The sequence below is a fragment of the Trichomycterus rosablanca genome, chromosome 10 (assembly GCF_030014385.1).
Source record: "Trichomycterus rosablanca isolate fTriRos1 chromosome 10, fTriRos1.hap1, whole genome shotgun sequence".
NCBI classification, from domain to species: Eukaryota; Metazoa; Chordata; class Actinopteri; order Siluriformes; family Trichomycteridae; genus Trichomycterus; species Trichomycterus rosablanca.
In genome coordinates, this window is record NC_085997.1 from 5,451,308 (window position 1) to 5,471,571 (window position 20,264).

A 20,264-nucleotide genomic window follows, 5' to 3' on the forward strand; every position below is an offset into this window, starting at 1 on the left:
ATTAGTATGTGACTACGTTCTGCAGTTACTTTGAACTTACCTAAAAAAATTATAAATATATAAAATACATATTACAATTACACTGTATATAGTATTTAAAATTGCTCATAACTCCATATTATGATCAAACACACTGTACATTATAAAAATGACTAAAACATGGGGTAAATCCACAAGACAGCAATTGTATATTTCAAGTACTTTTGAACGAGAACGTTAAACAACAGCGCTCGCACAACCGAGAGTCGAGCCGACCGTATAACCGCAGGCTCACGTAGAACCGCCTCGGCCCTGCGGCTCCTTGCATGTCCTGAAGTAACGGATTCTCTTCAGAAGCGTCTCCTGAACTCTGGCTGGTAAGGACGACACTTGCTCCCACAAAGCCGAGCCATGTTTTCCTATACAGTCCTCGCATAATCTGTAAAATGAAAGAAATGAATACGCTGGGCTCAGGGCAGCACGGTGGTTAAGTGGGTAGCACTGTCGCCTCACAGCAAGATGGTCCTGGGCTCGATCCCCGGGCGGGGCGGTCCGGTCCGGGTCCTTTCTTTGTGGAGTTTGCGTGTTCTCCCCGTGTCTGCGTGGGTTTCCTCCGGGAGCTCCGGTTTCCTCCCACAGTCCATAAACATGCAGTCAGGCTAATTGGAGACACTGAATTGTCCTATAGGTACCTAACCGCTAGGATGCGTTGTAGTGCCGGTCCCAAGCCCGGATAAATAGGGGTAAAAACACACGCTGCAACCGGAGCTGGATCTCGAGTACGACGCATCGAATCCAGCTCTGCCTCACCGACCGAGGCTGAGCGGCTATTTGAACAGCGATTGGCCGGTTCTTCAGATGGGCGGGACTAAGGTCGGAAGTGGGTCTCTCTCTGGTCAGAATGGTACGGTTACGACCTCTGCCGGCTGATTAGAGGCGCCTACTCGGAGATGAGGAAGGAGTGCTCTTAGGGTGTGTCTCTCCGCACACAACGCTAGGTGGTGCAACACTCGTCAATGTGTGGGTGGCAAGATGCATACGGCTTGCTGCTCACGTGTCGGAGGGGATATGGGTCAGCTTCGATCTCCTCGGTCAGGGCAGGGATCGGCATAGGCAGAGAGGAGGCACGATGCAAATTGAGAAAATGCTTAAAAGTAAAAAAATAAATAGGTCAGGAAGGGCATCCGGCGTAAAAACTGTGCCAAATCAATAATGCGGATCACGATCCGCCGGCGACCCCTAACAGGAGCAGCCGAGGAAACGGATAGATAGAAATACGCTAGGCTTAATCGCATCAAGGTATCACACACATTCAGGTACTGATGCCTCTTTGTCATTGCAGGGCATCTAAATCCGAACTATGTGTATCATACCTGGTGCTATTTTCAGGTCCTGAATGGTAATTACACCACATTACCAGTGAATAACAAATTACCAACAAAAGGATGATTACTGGTTTGCCCTGCTGTGCTTTCTGTGCTGTTTATGACACATGGGTATTAAGGTAGAGGTAGAGCTTCTGGTCTGGTGCAAATCTGATGGTTCGTAATGCTTACCTGGAGAGTGAATAGGGCTGAGTCTGAAACACCAACACATCTCTACAGTGGCTTTCTGTGGGAGATCTGAGCACGGTTACCTAAAAGAAAAAAAAGAATCGATTTTTTATTCACTTGGTACTGGATTAATGAAGGTTAAAAAAATAAAATAAAATACAATTATGTGAGTGGTATTTGAATTTAAACAGGCTATATACTGTATGATCATATAAACACAGTAACACCCTAGACGTCCCCGCCAGTCCATCGCAGGGCAGACACACACAATTACACACATTAGATTAGATTCAACTTTATTGTCATTGTGCATAGTACAAGTACAAAGCCAACGAAATGCAGGAGCATCTAACCAGAAGTGCAAGATAGATATAATCAGAGGTGGAAAGTAACGAATTACATTTACTCGCGTTACTGTAATTGAATAGTTTTTTTGTGTACTTGTACTTTTTAAAGCACATTTTACAACCTGTAATTTTACTTAAGTATGTTTCGTATTAAGAATTGTAATTCGCTACATTTTAAATAACCTCCGTTACTGAGTAAAAAAAAAAAAAGAAAACAATAAAAAACTCGACATTAAACCGGCCCCTTAGGCTGTTTGATCCGGCCCGCTGAGCATTTACGCATGTGTGTGCTTTAGAGTCGGGCTTGCGAACCGAATCGCTGAGTTAACGAGTCAGAAACGACTCGCTCCGTTTCATTATGATGTTGTGCATAAACGACTCCATGAATCGGTTCATTTGGTGAAGCAATCAGAGCTTCGGAATTCACGTTCTGGGCGGAATTTCATTCTCTTTCTTCATTGGTTGTTCTATAAATGACCGTTTAGTGATCGAATCACCAATTTAAGCTTTTTACCTGGAAAGCCGAGAGAATAAATGGATATAGATCAAGTAAGCAGATAAGTGGTTATGTTCATTTATTTTTTAGTAATTATTTAAGTAAAACGGACAGCGTAAATGTGATTGTGAGATTCTGCTGGTTTGTTTTTTATTTTGATCATGTTCCTATGACGGGGTAAGACCCGTTAAATTTTTTATAGGTGCGACCCTAACCGCCTAACCCTTCTATTGAGGATAAACAGAAATAATGCTGTTTTGAATTGACAACAGCAGTTGCAGTCTGTTGGAAAATGACGTCCCTCCTTCTGTTAAAAAAAGTAACTCGGTAACGTTTACTCCGAGTACATTTTAAATGAGTTACTTTTTACTTGAGTAGATTTTTAGACTAGTAATTGTACTCGTACTTAAGTAAAAAATCATTAAAGTAATAGTACTTTTACTTGAGTACAGTATTTTAGTACTCTCTTGCATATAATACAGTAAAAAGTGCAGTAGTGACATCCATTCACCTATAGGTCAATTCAGTGTCTTCAATTAACTGGACTGTGGAAGGAAACCGGAGCTCCCGGGGGAAACCCACACACACATGGGGAGAACATGCAAACTGCGCGACGGTGATATTTTGTTATTTACAGTATATTGATATTAAATGTATAGTTACATACCGAATCCATGACCAATACATATTCCTGGCTTCCTCCGAAAACCACCACGTCGTTGTCCTTACCCTGCACTGCTGAGTGCCACAACCTAACAGCAAATACAGACATTTAACAAACCCATAGCATTACTTTTTTCTAATTTTTCCTCTATATTCTAGCTTGTTACGGTCACTTTTAGTCAGGGTTTGTGTCATACATCATCATTTGTATGACCTGTATTAATAAATCTCATTAGAAATATAAAAAGATAGTCCGTGTATTGTTTATTGTGGCTCGGCACAGCAAGAAGGTCCTGGGTTCGATTCCCTGGTGGAGCGGTCTGGGTGCTTTCTTTGTGGAGCTTGCACATTCGCCCCTGTACAGGGCTTCATACACACATACACACACTAGGGCATTTTCAATTTGAGTAGTTCCAGTTAACCTGACTGCATGTCTTTGGACTGTGGGAGGAAACCCACACAGACACAGGGAGAACCCGAACCACTCCACCTGGGAATCGAACCCAAGACCTTCTTGCTGTAGGGTGACGACCCACCGTGCCACCCATTATCCCCCCCTTCTTATTTACACATGCTAACAGACCCCACCCTTCTATTAGTCCGGTCTTTTCCCAACCAGCAGACTAGTGTCCTATGTTGTCTGCTGCAGGTACTGCCAAGTGTGCCTGCTAGGGGGCGCCCAGCCGACCAGAGAATATTATGTTTACCCTCTTACCTGGGTTTGTCCCTGTTGGAATGCCGCTTCTCTTTCCATTCTTCTGTTACAGTGTCAAATTCCCAGGCGTCACCTAAACAAGAGGAAAGTTCAATCGTTCACAAAAGGTTTCATAGTGACACAGAAATGTCTGACCTTCGAACTTACTGAGAACCTGTCCGGACGTGCTGAGGCCACCGAAAAGGAGAAGCCTGTGGTGCGAGGTGGGGGTCAGGGTGTGCAGGGAGCGACCCTTCGGGATGGAAACGGCCAAGAGCTCACTAAGAAAAAAAATTGATACATATTATAAGCTTCCTACAATAAGCTTTTTAAAGCCTATTGGGCTACTTAGGCCCTTAATGAGCTGGATCAGGTGTGTCTGTATTGAGGAATGCTTCAAACTGGGCAAGGCAGAGGGTCAAGAGGTTATAGGCTCATCAAAGAAATCTGCCCAAGTCAACTGTGGTGTTGTTATTGTCTAGGAGCAACAACAGCTCAGCCAGCAAGCAACAAGCCATAAATGATAGATGGACTGTTAAGTACTAAGTAGACAGTGGTAGCCACTGTTGGACCCTTGAGCAAGGGAGCAAGGCCCCTGTACAACGGCTGACCCTGCGCCCTGACCCCAGCTTCCAGACAAGCTGGCACTGACATGGTGGTTGTGTGTTAGTGTGTGTTGTGCTGGTATGAGTGGATACGACACAGCAGCGCTGCTGGAGTTGTTAAACACCTCACTGTCACTGCTGGACTGAGAATAGTCCACCAACCTAAAATATCCAGCCAACAGCGCCCCGTGGGCAGCGTCCTGTGAGCGCCAACTCAAACAGCAGCAATAGACGAGCGATCGTCTCTGACTTTACGTCTACAAGGTGGACCGACTAGGTAGGAGTGTCTAATAGAGTGGACAGTGAGTGGACACGGTATTTAAAAACTCCAGCAGCGCTGCTGTGTCTGATCCACTCATACCAGCACAACACACACTAACACACCACCACCATGTCAGTGTCGCTGCAGTGCTGAGAATGATCCACCACCTAAATGATACCTGCTCTGTGGTGGTCCTGTGGGGGTCCTGACCATTGAAGGACAGCATAAAAGGGGGATAACGAAGCATGCAGAGAAACAGATGGACTACAGTCAGTAATTGTAGAACTACAAAGTGCTTCTATATGGTAAGTGGAGCTGATAAAATGGACAGCGTGTGTAGAAACATTACATTACACAATTGAGGTTTAGGAACCTCAATTAGGGGTCCAACAGTGGCAAATTGGTGGTGGTGGGGCTTGAACTGGCAATCTTATGAGCCCTAGGCTGAGCTACTACCACCCTAAAGGGCAAAAATAACCATTCAGCTTATAATCTAAATGGTTTAAAGCGCAGTACAATCTGAAGTGGTGAATCACGGCAGTGTGATTTGTGCTCCTTCTGGGAAAATGATCTATAGGCAGAGCGTTCTGTTCATAAGCAACAAAGTGAAGCCTATAAAAAGTGCACAACACCTACAGTGTAACTTGTTGGAGGATCCATAATGTTGTGGGGCTGCTTTGCTGCTTCTGGGAATGGAAGGCTTAAACGTCTAGTATTTAGAGCAAAATGTGCTCCTAAGTGTAGGAAAACTAGAAATGGGTCCTACAGCAGGATAGAATAACAAAGCACACATCCAAAAGTACTCAAGTATGGTTAAGAAGGGAAAAAATGTTATACAGAGAGTTCACACTATATAATAATTTAACCAACATCTGGAATTCATTGTTTTCAACCCAGTAAAGGTTAAACTTTGACTTATCTTCTCAATCATAGGATTATAGGACTCCAGAAAAGGGGTCAAAATCCTCTAAATTGAGACTACATTAACTTATTACGAAGATAACACTGAGGAATCTTGATCAATATTTAACAGATCTACTCAAGGCAGGGTAACCTGTTACAGTTCCTCCCAAATGCAGCTATTGCTGAGGTAACAAACAGGGTTTCTTCATGATTGGTATCTATCCATCCATCCATCTATCTAACTATATATCCATCCATCCTTCCTTCATTCCATCCATCCATTCATCCATCCATACTTCTATCCATCCATCCTTCCTTCCATCCATCCATCCATCCTTCCTTGCTCCCTTCCTTCCATCCATCCATCCATCCTTCCTTGCTCCCTTCCTTCCATCCATCCTTCCTCCCTTCCTTCCATCCATCCATCCATCCATACTTCTATCCATCCATCCTTCCTTCCATCCATCCATCCATCCTTCCATCTATCCATACTTCTATCCATCCATCCTTCCTTCCTCCCTTCCTTCCATCCATACTTCTATCCATCCTTCCTTCCTCCCTTCCTTCCATCCATCCATACTTCTATCCATCCATCCTTCCATCCATCCATCCATCCTTCCATCTATCCATACTTCTATCCATCCATCCTTCCTTCCTCCCTTCCATCCATCCATACTTCTATCCATCCATCCTTCCATCCATCCATCCATCCTTCCATCCTTCCATCTATCCATACTTCTATCCATCCATCCATCCTTCCTCCCTTCCATCCATCCATCATCCTTCCATCTATCCATACTTCCATCCATCCTTCCTCCCTTCCTTCCATCCATCCATCCTTCCATCTATCCATACTTCTATCCATCCATCCTTCCTTCCTCCATTCCATCCATCCATCCATACTTCTATCTATCCATCCTTCCTTCCTTCCTTCCTTCCTTCCTTCCTTCCTTCCTTCCTTCCTTCCTTCCATCCATCCATACTTCTATCCATCCATCCTTCCTTCCTCCCTTCCTTCCATCCATCCATACTTCTATCTATCCATCCTTCCTTCCTTCCTTCCTTCCTTCCTTCCTTCCTTCCTTCCTTCCTTCCTTCCTTCCATCCATCCATCCATCCATACTTCTATCCATCCATCCTTCCTTCCTCCATTCCATCCATCCATCCATACTTCTATCTATCCATCCATCCTTCCTTCCTTCCTTCCTTCCTTCCTTCCTTCCTTCCTTCCTTCCTTCCTTCCTTCCATCCATCCATCCATCCATCCATACTTCTATCCATCCATCCTTCCTTCCTCCCTTCCTTGCTCCCTTCTTTCTATCCATCCATCCATCCTTCCTTGCTCCCTTCCTTCCATCCATCCATCCATCCATCCATACTTCCTCCCTTCCTTCCATCCATCCATCCATCCATCCATCCTCCCTTCCTTCCATCCATCCATCCATCCATCCATACTTCTATCCATCCATCCTTCCTTCCTCCCTTCCTTGCTCCCTTCTTTCTATCCATCCATCCATCCTTCCTTGCTCCCTTTCTTCCATCCATCCATCCATCCTTCCTCCCTTCCTTCCATCCATCCATCCATCCATACTTCTATCCATCCATCCTTCCTTCCATCCATCCATCCATCCATACTTCTATCCATCCATCCTTCCTTCCATCCATCCATCCATCCTTCCATCTATCCATACTTCTATCCATCCATCCTTCCTTCCTCCCTTCCTTCCATCCATACTTCTATCCATCCTTCCTTCCTCCCCTCCTTCCATCCATCCATCCATACTTCTATCCATCCATCCATCCATCCTTTCATCTATCCATACTTCTATCCATCCTTTCTTCCTCCCTTCCATCCATCCATCATCCTTCCATTTATCCATACTTCCATCCATCCATCATCCTTCCATCTATCCATACTTCTATCCATCCATCCGTCTATCCATACTTCTATCTATCCATCCTTCCTTCCTCCCTTCCTTCCTTCCATCCATCCATCCATCCGTCTATTTCTTTATCCATCCATCCATCCATCTATAGAGTCCCCCACCCCCACCCTTTTGCAGCTATAACAGATTCCACTCCTTTAGGAAGGCTTTCTTTAAGTTTTGGCTCCAGGGGCACTATACACCGATCAGCCGTAACATTAAAACCACCTCCTTGTTTTTTCACTCACTGTCCATTTTATCAGCTCCACTTACCATATAGAAGCACTTTGTAGTTCTGCAATTACTGACTGTAGTCCATCTGTTTCTCTTCATACTGTTTTAACCTCCTTTTACTCTGTTCTTCAATGGTCAGGACCCCCACAGGACCACTACAGAGCAGGTATTATTTAGGTGGTGGATCATTCTCAGCACTGCAGTGACACTGACATGGTGGTGGTGTGTTAGTGTGTGTTGTGCTGGTATGACTGGATAAAACACCTCACTGTCACTGCTGGACTGAGAATAGTCCACCAACCAAAAACAACCAGCCAACAGCGCCCCGTGGGCAGCGTCCTGTGCCCACTGATGAAGGTCTAGAAGATGACCAAGTCAAACAGCAGCAATAGATGAGCGATCGTCTCTGACTTTACGTCTACAAGGTGGACCAACTAGGTAGGAGTGTCTAATAGAATGGACAGTGAGTGGACACGGTATGATCCACTCATACCAGCACAACACACACTAACACACCACCACCATGTCAGTGGAGCTGATAAAATGGACAGTGAGTGTAGAAACAAGGAGCAAGACAAGGAATGATGGGCAGTACTTACATTTGTGTCCATGCCCATGTGACCAGATCTAAACAGTAGATGTCTATGGTCTGCGTTTCCTACAATAGAGTAAACAATATAGTTTTGTTGTCTACTATAAAGCTTTAGTGAGTAAAGCAATTATTGGGTTGTGTTGTCCACTCACCAAGCCTCCACAAATGTAGCCCTTGTTACCCATGTTGGCACTGGCATGGGAGGCCCTCGGTTTAGGTGCCGGCCCCTATCGAAGACACATATCAGCATGACGGATATTATAATCATTGTGTTATTTCACTGGTATGTTATTTCCTTTACCTGGGTCTGAGGTTCGCTCCATGTGACCGAGTCAGGTGTAAACATGTGGACCTCGTTGTTCCAGCCATAGTAACGGAGGAACGCGTTCCCATTTGTCGACTATGAAGAAATGATGACGTTTTAGAAAACAGACCACTACCTGTCACTATTAAAACCATCGCACCCAAGCTTACCCATGATGTCTCATTCACTGTGAAGCTCTTGGTGTTGACGTCTCTAGTCGTTTTGTATCCATACCCACCGAAATAGATAAGCCTGGATGAGGAACGTTAAGAGAATACACCGATCAGGCCTGACATTATCACTTACCATATAGAAGCACTTTGTAGTTCTACAATTACTGACTGTAGTCCATCTGTTTCTCTACATACTTTTTTTAACCTGCTTTCACCCTGTTCTTCAATGGTCAGGACTCTCCCAGGACCACTACAGAGTAGGTATTATTTAGGTTGTGGATGATTGTTGTTAGTGTGTGTTGTGCTGGTATGAGTGGATCATACCGTGTCCGTGTCCGGGGCGGTGTGAGTCCTTTCGTTCTCCCCGTGTCCGCGTGGGTTTCCTCCGGGAGCTCCGGTTTCCTCCCACGGTCCAAAGACATGCAGTCAGGTTAACTGGAGACACTGAATTTCCCTATAGGTGAATGGGTGTGTGTGTGTGTCTGCCCTGCGATGGACTGGCGCCCTGTTCAGGGTGTTACTGTGTGCCTCGCGCCCATTGAAAAGCTGGGATAGGCTCCAGCAACCCACCCCAAGCGACCCTAATTGGATCAGCGGTTAAGAAAGTGAGTGAGTGAGTCTTCCTTACCAGTAAATCTACAGTTTGCTCTAGTTGGGCAGGGAGCCGTTTGCTGGCATCCATCAAACCCGGATATATCCAACAGACTGCCAGATATCAAACCATCATTCTGGCACAAATCTAGTACTGAGCAGCTGCTATGCCAAGGTAGCTTGCAGGGGCAGTTTGGAACTCTGTATTGAGTGTTGCAACCAAGGACAAATAATCTGTACACATTAGGTGCTTCATCAGCTGGCACTTTCACTCTTGAAGTTTCTGTGGCTTGGCATTTCATGGGTGAGTTGTTTTCACTTCTAGAAATGTCTTTTTCACAATAACTGCTACAGCAGGGTGACTTTTTACATTTGAGGCATTTATCTGATGCATCTGATGCTTTTAACCATATATACAGTACCAGTCAAAAGTTTGGACACACTTTCTCATTCATTCCTGTGTTTTTTCTTGATTTTTTTTTTATTTTCAACATTGTAGATTAATAATGAAGACATCCAAACTATGAAGGAGCACATATGGAATTATGTAGTGAACAAAAAAGTGTTAAACAAACCATATTCTTTAAAGTAGCCATCTTTTGCTGTGATGACAGCTTTGCACACTTTTTGGCATTTTCTCAATCAGCTTCATGAGGGTAGCCACCTGGAATGGTTTTCAATTCATGTGTGTGCTTTGTCTAGAGTTAATTTCTGGAATTTCTTGCTTTTTTAATGTGTTTGGGACCAGTGTGCAGAGGTAGAGTTGGTAAAATATAAAACATATTCTGGTTTGTTTAACATTTTTTTGTTCACTACATAATTCCGTATGTGTTCCTTCATAGTTTGTAAAAAATAATCAAGAAAAACCACTGAAGAGAAGGTGTGTCCAAACTTTTGACTGGTACTGTATACGTGGTAGCCACGTGAAAAAGCAGAGCGGCTACCAGGTCGCCAGCTTTCTGCAGGGTCGATCGCTACAGACCTCCAAACCTCATGTGGCCTTCAGATTAGCTCAAGAACGGTGTGTAGAGAGCTTCACGGAATGGGTTTCCATGGCCGAGCAGCTGCACCCAAGCGCAATGCGAAGCGTCGGGTGCAGTGGTGTAAAGCACGCCGCCACTGGACTCTAGAGCGGTGGAGACGTGTTCTCTGGAGTGACGAATCACGCTTCTCCGTCTGGCGATCCGATGGACGAGTCTGGGTTTGGCGCTTGCCAGGAGAACGGTGCTCGTCGGACTGCATTGTGCCGAGTGTAAGGTTTGGTGGAGGGGGGATTATGGTGTGGGGTGGTTCTTCGGGAGTTGGGTTCGGCCCCTTAGTTCCAGTGAAAGGAACTCTTAATGCTTCAGCATACCAAGAGATTTTGGACAATTTCATGCTCCTAACTTTGTGCGAACAGTTTGGGGATGGCCCCTTCCTGTTCCAACCTGACTGCGCACCATGACTGTCAACCCGATAGAACACCTTTGGGATGAATTAGAGCGGAGACTGCGAGCCAGGCCTTCTCGTCCAACATCAGTGTCTGACCTGACGAATGCGCTTCTAAAAGATTCCCATAAACAAAGCCTTGCCAGAAGAGTTTAAGCTGTTATAGCTGCAAAGCATGGGCCGACATCATATTAAACCCTATGGATTAAGAATGGGACGTCACTCAAGTTCATATGCGTGTGAAGACAGACGAGCGAATACTTTTGGCAATATAGTGTGTATATATATATTTCTCCCAATATAGTGTAGCCAACCCGCTACTGGGGACCTGAGGGCCTCCAGGGAGGGTGTATAGTCGCCTGACATACGCCTACGGAGAGCCACGCCCAAATTTCTGTGCTCCCTGGGCAACCAACATCCTCACACAGCATTGCTAACCCAACTCCTCAGCCAATTGCGGAGTTACAATCATGACTGGATACAATCCGAGCAATGGAGGATCTTGGCAGTGAGGCTTAATCTGGCAACCTTTTGATTACTAATTCAGTACCTTTAGCATTAAGCTACCACTACCCATCTATCTTAACTGAAAGCTATTCATGAACCCCACTAACTTCCCTCATTCACTTATCCAGTCAGGATCAGGGGGGGCTGGAGCCTATCCTAGCTTTTCAATGGGCGCAAGGCACACAGTAACACCCTGGACGGGGTGCCAGTCCATCGCAGGGCAGACACACATACACACACACACGCCCATTCACCTATAGTGCAATTCAGTGTCTCCAATTAACCTGACTGCATGTGTTTGGACTGTGGGAGGAAACCGGAGCTCCCGGAGGAAACCCACGCAGACACGGGGGGAACATGCAAACTCCGCACAGAAAGGACCCGGACCGCCCCCGCCTGGGGATCGAACCCAGGACCTTCTTGCTGGCTTTTCTTTAAGCATTTTGATGTTCATAACGATTGGTTGACTTGCTGTCAGGCATGATTCCTTGTTTACTGTTTTTTCTGGTTACACAGCAGTTTTCCCAGTTGTGTCATTTCATTAAAGGCATTTATGAGCCTGATTGTTTGCCTGTAAGTTATGCTTTATATTTATATACATTTTATATATTTTTGGCTTATTTAGACCATAGAAATCCACTTTGAAGCCTTGTAGCACTTTGTAGTACCTGTCCTTATAGACCCAGCAGGAGTGTCTGTCCCTGGGTGATGGAGGTGTTCCCAAAACGTGTGTCAATTCCTTCCAGGTGTAACGTCCATCCAGCAAGTCTACACAGTACATCTGTTTATAAAACAAGAAAAGCGTTACAATTACACCTACACTGATCAGGCATAACATTATGACCACTTTCCTAATATGGTGTTGGTCCCCCTTTTGCTGCCAAAACGGCCCTGCGACTGTGATGCACTGTGTATTCTGACACCTTTCTATCAGAACCAGCATGAATTGGGCCAGCCTTCGCTTCCCGCGTGCATCAGTGAGCCTTGGCCGCCCATGACCCTGTCGCCGGTTTACCACTGTTCCTTCCTTGGACCGTTTTTGATAGATACTGACTAATATACACTGATCAGCCATAACATTAAAACCACCTCCTTGTTTTTACACTCTGTCCATTTTATCAGCTCCACTTACCATATAGGAGCACTTTGTAGTTCTACAATTACTGACTGTAGTCCATGTGTTTCTCTGCATACTTTTTTATCCTGCTCTCACCCTGTTCTTTATTGGTCAGGACCACCACAGAGCAGGTGACAGTGACAATGACATGGTGGTGGTCTGTTAGTGTGTGTTGTGCTGGTATGAGTGGATCAGACACAGCAGCGCTCCTGGAGTTTTTAAATACAGTGTCCACTCTATTAGACACTCCTACCTAGTTGGTCCACCTTGTAGATGTAAAGTCAGAGACGATCGCTCATCTATTGCTGCTGTTTGAGTCGGTCATCTTGTAGACCTTCATCAGTGGTCACAGGACGCTGCCTACAGGGCGCTGTTGGCTGGATGTTTTTTTTGGTTGGTGGACTATTCTCAGTCCAGCAAGGACAGTGATGAGAATGATCCACCACCCAAATAATACCTGCTCTGTGGTGGTCCTGGGAGAGTCCTGACCATTGAAGAACAGCATGAAATGGGGGCTAACAAAGCATGCAGGGAAAAAGACGGACTACAGTCAGTAATTGTAGAACTACAAAGTGATTCTATATGGTGAGGCTGATAAAATGGACAGTATGTGTAGAAACAAGGAGGTGGTTTTAATGTTAATGTTTTAATGCACCTTCAGAGGTGCATGCAAATCAGGATACACACACCAGCGCATTGTTTTTTTTTTTTCCTGCATCTGAACTCGACAAACATGTCAAACCACTTCTATTCTAAAAGCCTTTGTGTCAGCGGTGCTCCTGTAGGGCTATGCCGAGACTCACCTGGTTGGTGTGTCCATTCTCGTCTTGGCCTGCGAATATATAAAGCTTGCCGGTGCAATACGAACCACAGGTCTGAAAGAGCGAAGGAGGGACCTCTCCGCCCATTTCCCTGCGAGCCCTAAGATACAACATACACACACACACAGATAAGGAGATGAGTGAATTCTTTAGGGAACAGGGTTGTTTGTGTATGTTGTTGCTACCGCTGGCAGATTATGATTCACTTGTTTACTTCATATGGAATAATTATAACATGTATGATAAAGATAAAGATCTTAACAATAGATCAGCTGTACCTAAGGCTATGTTAGCTTCTTGTTTGTGTCTGTCATTCCACCAACCATATTAAAGGATTAAGGATTCATTTGCAATAGAATACTAATTGTTGTAGTTTCCAAGTGGAACTCTCGCCTGGAACAAGACCTCAGCAGCTCAACAGTTCATGGTCGACGTTGTCTGATTCTCCACCTCGAGTAGGGTGGCCAGACGTCCGGCTTTAGGTCGGACAGTCCGGTCTTTCAGCTGCCAGTCCTCCGCCCTAGCGTTGGAAAATCCTTAAAAATCCTCCTTTTGGGGTGAACTGGTTACATTTTGGCTCAGGTACATCATGTCAAAACAAATGCTTTGTATTTCATTGGTTTGTCAGCCTCATTTGACTGCTTATAGTGGTGCTACCTATCGTGGCTCGCCCACCACCACTGGCCAATCACAGATGGTTTGCCCTCTAATTGCTAGTCTGTGATTGGGTGGTTGAATTTCGCCCGCTCGCTGGTAAACTTTTGGAGGCAGCGAGGAACGGACTTAATATAGCACTAAAATATAACAATTGAAAAATAGAGGTCCCAATATTAAAAACCTAGACATTTAAAGTGACAATGCAGATTTAGCAGTCTCAGATATCCCAATTTGCAAAAACTCATTTCAGGGAGGTACCCCCCGACCCGGACCTCGACCCCGACCCCCCAAAAAAAGCTACAAAACCTCTCGCACACACATTTACAGCATTTAGCAGACACTTTTATCCAAAGCGACTTACAGTTATGACTAAACACAATCTTGAGCAATTGAGGGTTAAGGGCCATGCTCAGGGGCCCAACAGTGACAGCTTGGCAGAGGTGGGGCTTGAACCAGCAACCTTTAGATTACTAGTCCATTACCTTAACCACTGAGCTATCACTGCCCTCCAAAGGATATGGGTGATAACAGAACTTTTAGGAGCCGCTAACTGTTCGCGTCACAAACACATTAATGTGTACTACATAGTGCACTAGATAGTGTGAAAGATAATAGATTTATGTTCCCTACATAGTGCACTAGATTGTACAGGGTGGGCCATTTATATGGATACACCTAAATAAAATGGGAATGGTTGGTGATATTAACTTCCTGTTTGTGGCACATTAGTATATGGGAGGGGGAAAACTTTTCAAGATGGGTGGTGACCATGGCGGCCAGGAACAGTTTCCTGGAAAGTGGATTGGTCGTCGTGGGCCAGTTGAATGGCCCCCAAGGTCTCCCGATCTGACCCCCTTAGACTTTTATCTTTGGGGTCATCTGAAGGCAATTGTCTGTGCTGTGAAGATACGAGATGTGCAGCACCTGAAACTACGGATACTGGAAGCCTGTGCTAGCATTTCTTCTGCGGTGTTGCTATCAGTGTGTGAAGAGTGGGAGAAGAGGGTCGCATTGACAATCCAACACAATGGGCAGCACTTTGAACACATTTTATAAGTGGTCAGAAACTTGTAAATAACTCATGAAAGAATAAAGTTACGTTAAAACCACACCATTGTTTTTCTTGTGAAATTCTCAATAAGTTTGAGGTGTCACATGACCCTCTTCCCATTGAAAAAATTAAAGTTGGATCCAAAATGGCCGACTTCAAAATGGCCGCCATGGTCACCACCCATCTTGAAAAGTTTTCCCCCTCCCATATACTAATGTGCCACAAACAGGAAGTTAATATCACCAACCATTCCCATTTTATTTAGGTGTATCCATATAAATGGCCCACCCTGTATATTAGAAAATAATTTATGTTCCCTACTTAGTGCACTAGATAGTGTACTAGATAATAGACTTATGTTTCTTACATAATGCTTTAGGTAGCGTATTATTAGTTAACGGATTTAGGTTCCCTACATAGTGCACTAAATTGTATATCAGATCACAGATTTATGTTCCCTACATAGTGCATTAGATAGTATTTTAGATATGAATTTATGTTCCCTACGTAGTGCACTAGATAGTGAATTAGACAATTGGTTTATGTGCCCTACACAGTGCACTAAATTGTATAATCAAAAGTAGACACAACATTTGGTGAGTAAAACAGTCATTTGTTATAGAATTCTTGCTTAAATTGGTCAAAAACTCTGTTATATGGGTTATGGTTTCATTCTGTGTGTTGCAGTATCATGTCCCCCTGTTCCTGGTATGACGTCCTCCTTTTGGGGGTGTAATGTCCTCCTTTTTGTGACTATGAATGTGGCCACCCTAACCTCGAGATCCATCATCATGAAGCACACACACACGGTGTCTACAAGAATGACTGTAGCACGTGCAGAACAAGGCCTGGCATTGTCTTGCTAAAATAAACACGGACTTCCCGGGAAAAGACGTTGCCTCAATGGTATGTCTTCACACTGGATTCCATTTTTTCCATTTCTGGACCAATTCTAATATCATAGTGTTCAGCCATAACATAACATTAAAACCACCTCCTTGTTTCTACACTTAATCACTGACTGTAGTCCATCTGTTTCTCTGCATGCTTTGTTAGCCCCCTTTCACCCTGTTCTTCAATGGTCAGGACCCCCACAGGACCACCACAGTGCAGGTATTATTTAGGTAGTGGATCATTCTCAGCACTGCAGTGACACTGACATGGTGGTGGTGTGTTAGTGTGTGTTGTGCTGGTTTTTAAACACCTCACTGTCACTGCTGGACTGAGAATAGTCCACCAACCAAAAACATCCAGCCAACAGCGCCCTGTAGGCAGCGTCCTGTGACCACTGATGAAGGTCTGGAAGATGACCAACTCAAACAGCAGCAATAGATGAGCGATCGTCTCTGACTTTACATCTACAAGGTGGACCAACCAGGTAGGAGTGTCTAATAGAGTGGACAATGAGTGGACACGGTATTTAAAAACTCCAGCAGCGCTGCTGTGTCACACTAACACACCACCACTATGTCAGTGTCACTGCAGAGCTGAGAATGATCCACTACCTAAATAATACCTGCTCTGTGGTGGTCCTGACCATTGAAGAACAGCATGAAAGGGGGCTAACAAAGCATGCAGAGAAACAGATGGACTACAGTCAGTAATTGTAGAACTACAAAGCACTTCTATATGGTAAGTAGAGCTGATAACATGGACAGTGAGTGTAGAAACAAGGAGGTGGTATAAGCATGTTATACAAAACCACAAAGACATGATGACACAGATCACCTGATGATTCGAGTACTACAGTGTCAGTGGATCAGATCAGAAAGGGACCTAGGATCGAACCTAGTCTGTCAGAAGTTTGACATTTGTTTGGCTGGTGCTACAAACGTTGACCATGTTAGTTGCTGCATGTCAGATTTGATGTAACTAAAGTCCACCAAATGTCCTGAAAAACAGGTTCGATCCTAGGTCCAAAGAACTTTTGATGCAATATCAAATTATACTTTACATACTTTCTGATCTGATCCACTGACACTATAATGAGTTATGTAAGAGTGTGTTATTACAAATCTCAAAAGTTTCAGTACGTTTATATATATGACAAAGTAGAAAACGATACCACAATCATTTGTATCACTCTGTATATACTGTATATATATGATTTACATACACAATGATAGATTGTGAGTGTATTATTAATTCAAATTATGTGCACTATTTCAGACTGGACTACACCTTTGTTAGTCAAAGTCAAAGTTGCTTTATTGTCAATACTGCAATATGTACAGGACATACAGAGGATTGAAATTACGTTACTCTCGGACCCATGGTGCAACACTAAACATTAATTAAAACAATAAACCTAGAATAAGAAGAATATAAAAATAGAATAAACACACTAGAATAAACACACTAAAGCGCAAATATACAGTGGGGGAAATAAGTATTTGATCCCCTGCTGATTTTGTAAGTTTACCCCCTTACAAAGACTTGAACAGTCTATAATTTTTATGGAAGGTTTATTTTAACAGAGAGAGACAGAATATCAACAAAATATCCAGAAAAAAAACATTAAATAAAAGTTATAAATTAATTTGTATTTAATTAAGGGAAATAAGTATTTGATCCCCTACCAACCAGCAAGAATTCTGACCCCCACAGACCGGTTATGTGCCCATGAGGCACACAAATTAGTCCTGTCCCTGTATAAAAGACTCCTTTCACAGAATCAGTCTCTTCCGTTCAAATCTCTCGACCACCATGGGCAAGACCAAAGAGCTATCAAAGGACGTCAGGGACAAGATTGTAGACCTGCACAAGGCTGGAATGGGCTACAAGACCATCAGCAAGAAGCTTGGTGAGAAAGAGACCACTGTTGGTGCGATAATTCGAAAATGGAAGAAATACAAGATCACAGTCGATCACCCTCACTCTGGAGCTCCATGCAAGATCTCACCTGGTGGGGTAAGAATGATTCTGAGAAAGGTGAGGTCAGTCCAGAATTACACGGGAGGAGCTTGTCAATGATCTTGATGATTTTTTGTTGATATTCTGTCTCTCTGTTAAAATAAACCTTCCATAAAAATTTCTTGACACAAGAAGTATGAAAAATATAGCACTAAAATATAACAATTGAAAAATAGAGATATTAAAAACCTAGACATTTAAAGTGACAATGCAGATTTAGAAGTCTCAGACATCCCAAGTTGCAAAAACTCATTTCAGGGAGGTACCCCCGACCCCCCAAAAAAAGCTACAAAACCTCTCGCACACACCAAAGGATATGGGTGATAACAGAACTTTTAGGAGCTGCTAACTGTTCGCGTCACAAACACATTAATGTGTACTACATAGTGCACTAGATAGTGTGAAAGATAATAGATTTATGTTCCCTACATAGTGCACTAGAATGTATATTAGAAAAGAATTTATGTTCCCTACTTTGTGCACTAGATAGTGTACTAGATAATAGACTTATGTTTCTTACATAATGCTTTAGGTAGCGTATTATTAGTTAACGGATTTAGGTTCCCTACATAGTGCACTAGATTGTATATCAGATCACGGATTTATGTTCCCTACATAGTGCACTAGATAGTGTATTAGATAACGCATTCATGTTCACTACATAGTGCACTAGATAGTGAATTAGACAATTGGTTTATGTTCCCTACACAGTGCACTAAATTGTATATCAGATAACAGATTTATGTTCCCTACATAGTGCACTAGATAGTGTAGTAGATAACGCATTCATGTTCACTACATAGTGCACTAGAAATTATAACTAGATGATGATTTGTGTTCCTTACATAGTGCACTAGATAGTGTATTACATAATTAATTATGTTCCCTACATAGTGCACTAGATTGTATATCAGATGACGGATTTATGTTCCCTACATTTACATTTTTTACATTTACATTTTCAGCATTTAGCAGACGCTTTTATCCAAAGCGACTTACACAATGAGCTGAACACAATGAGCAACTGAGGGTTAAGGGCCTTGCTCAGGGACCCAACAGTGGCAACTTGGTGGTGGCGGGGCTTGAACCGGCAACCTTCTGTTTACTAGTCCAGTACCTTAACCACTGAGCTATCACTGGCCCTACTTAGTGCACTATTAGACAATATGTATGTATATCAGATAACGGAGTTAATGCGTGCGCGTGTGTGTGTGTGTGTCGCTCTTGGCCGCTCGTTCTAGATTCCGGGAGATTTTATCTGACTTACGGGCATCAGGGAGGCATATGTTCATGCGGGAGACTCCCGGAACTTCCGGGACACTTGGGATGTCTGAGGTCTTTGTGTCAAACCAGTGCAATTACAACGGCAGTGCAAAATAGATGATTTATTAATAGTTTGTTAGGGTCATTTTTGAGGAAAAAGAAAGAAAAATTAAGAAAAATAGACCCTCACCAGATTCCACTTTCCATGTCATACAGCCAAATCTCAGCACTGGGTAACATCTTCTCCTCTCCGTTTACATACTGTAAAAGCAATGTATTCTTAGTCAACTTTTACAAACATGTCTATGACTATTACAAAGACTGTAGTACAAAGAAGGTCGTTTTTTTGTTTACATCCAACAGACTCGTTCCTAACTCTTACCGCGGATGCGTGTGATACGTCCAGCCTTTCGTACTGAACGGTACAGTAGTGATGCGGCTTACCTGTAATCCGCCCCAGACGTACAGGACATTTTCCAGCAGCAGGGCTACATGATCACTCCGCGCAGGAGCCTCAGTCAGGCGAAACTCGTTCATCGTCTGAGGTAAATACAGTGAATACAAACCGGTTACATTCGGTTACCGGTATTTATCCGTCTCACCAGGAAGAGGAACACACGCCACATTACCGAAACACGCCGCCTGTGGTTAGTATTTACAGAGAGCCGAGAGCAGGCTGGGTGTGCAAACAGGAACCTCGCCCGAGCAGGAGACCTAGAGCAACCTGATGAGTGGACTTCATCTGAGCGCCTGAGGAGAGGATGAAGTTGGAGAAACGTGTTTTTCTGGCTTGATTGTTCCCTTGGAACGTAAATTCCAAAGTATTTACAATGCACAGTATTTAAATGGATTAAAAATAGATTTGAAATGATCTTGCCAGCCTTGTTTTGGGCAAAAACTATGTTAAAACCAAGACCATAGCTGGGTGATTCTTCAATTGGGGGAACTTTTACGTCCCTAGGTTATACATTTGTGTTAAAAATACTTTAATACAAAACAAATATTTTAGGTATTAAAAAGATCTTTCATCGCATCACTAAAAAAATTTACATACCAAAATAATTATGATTTCCATTTTTTACGATGATTTCAACATCAATATTTTGCTACTTTGGCCTTGTCCCCAACCCAGACTTTAAAACTTCTCTGCTCTAATAAAATGCCAAAAAGTGATCAATTCATTATA

General features: G+C 43.5%; 1 protein-coding gene across 1 annotated transcript; it reads right to left on the reverse strand.

Moving 5' to 3' along the window:
- Positions 1–159: 159 nt before the first annotated feature.
- On the reverse strand, positions 160–19,704 carry LOC134321596 (kelch domain-containing protein 1-like). The gene is made up of 14 exons (XM_063003403.1): positions 19,681–19,704; positions 19,523–19,618; positions 19,269–19,339; positions 13,177–13,294; positions 11,925–12,037; positions 8,728–8,809; positions 8,555–8,653; positions 8,406–8,480; positions 8,261–8,319; positions 3,901–4,013; positions 3,754–3,826; positions 3,043–3,127; positions 1,536–1,615; positions 160–418 (listed from the first exon to the last, which is right to left on the reverse strand). Exons 1-14 carry the CDS (start codon positions 19,702–19,704, stop codon positions 271–273), a joined length of 1,236 nt encoding a protein of 411 aa, XP_062859473.1. The 3' UTR covers positions 160–270.
- Positions 19,705–20,264: the final 560 nt, after the last annotated feature.

Bases quoted from the DNA above. Each gene is read 5' to 3' on its own strand.
- LOC134321596 (XM_063003403.1), bottom strand. From the start codon at position 19,704: ATGTGGCGTGTGTTCCTCTTCCTG. The intron at 8,810-11,924 runs GTACTACAAAGT...TTCCTCATCCAG, and splicing joins TGCTGGGTCTATAAGGACAG to GCTTATCTATTTCGGTGGGT. The intron at 4,014-8,260 runs GTAAGTACTGCC...TTTTTTTCTTAG, and splicing joins ACATGGGCATGGACACAAAT to TGAGCTCTTGGCCGTTTCCA.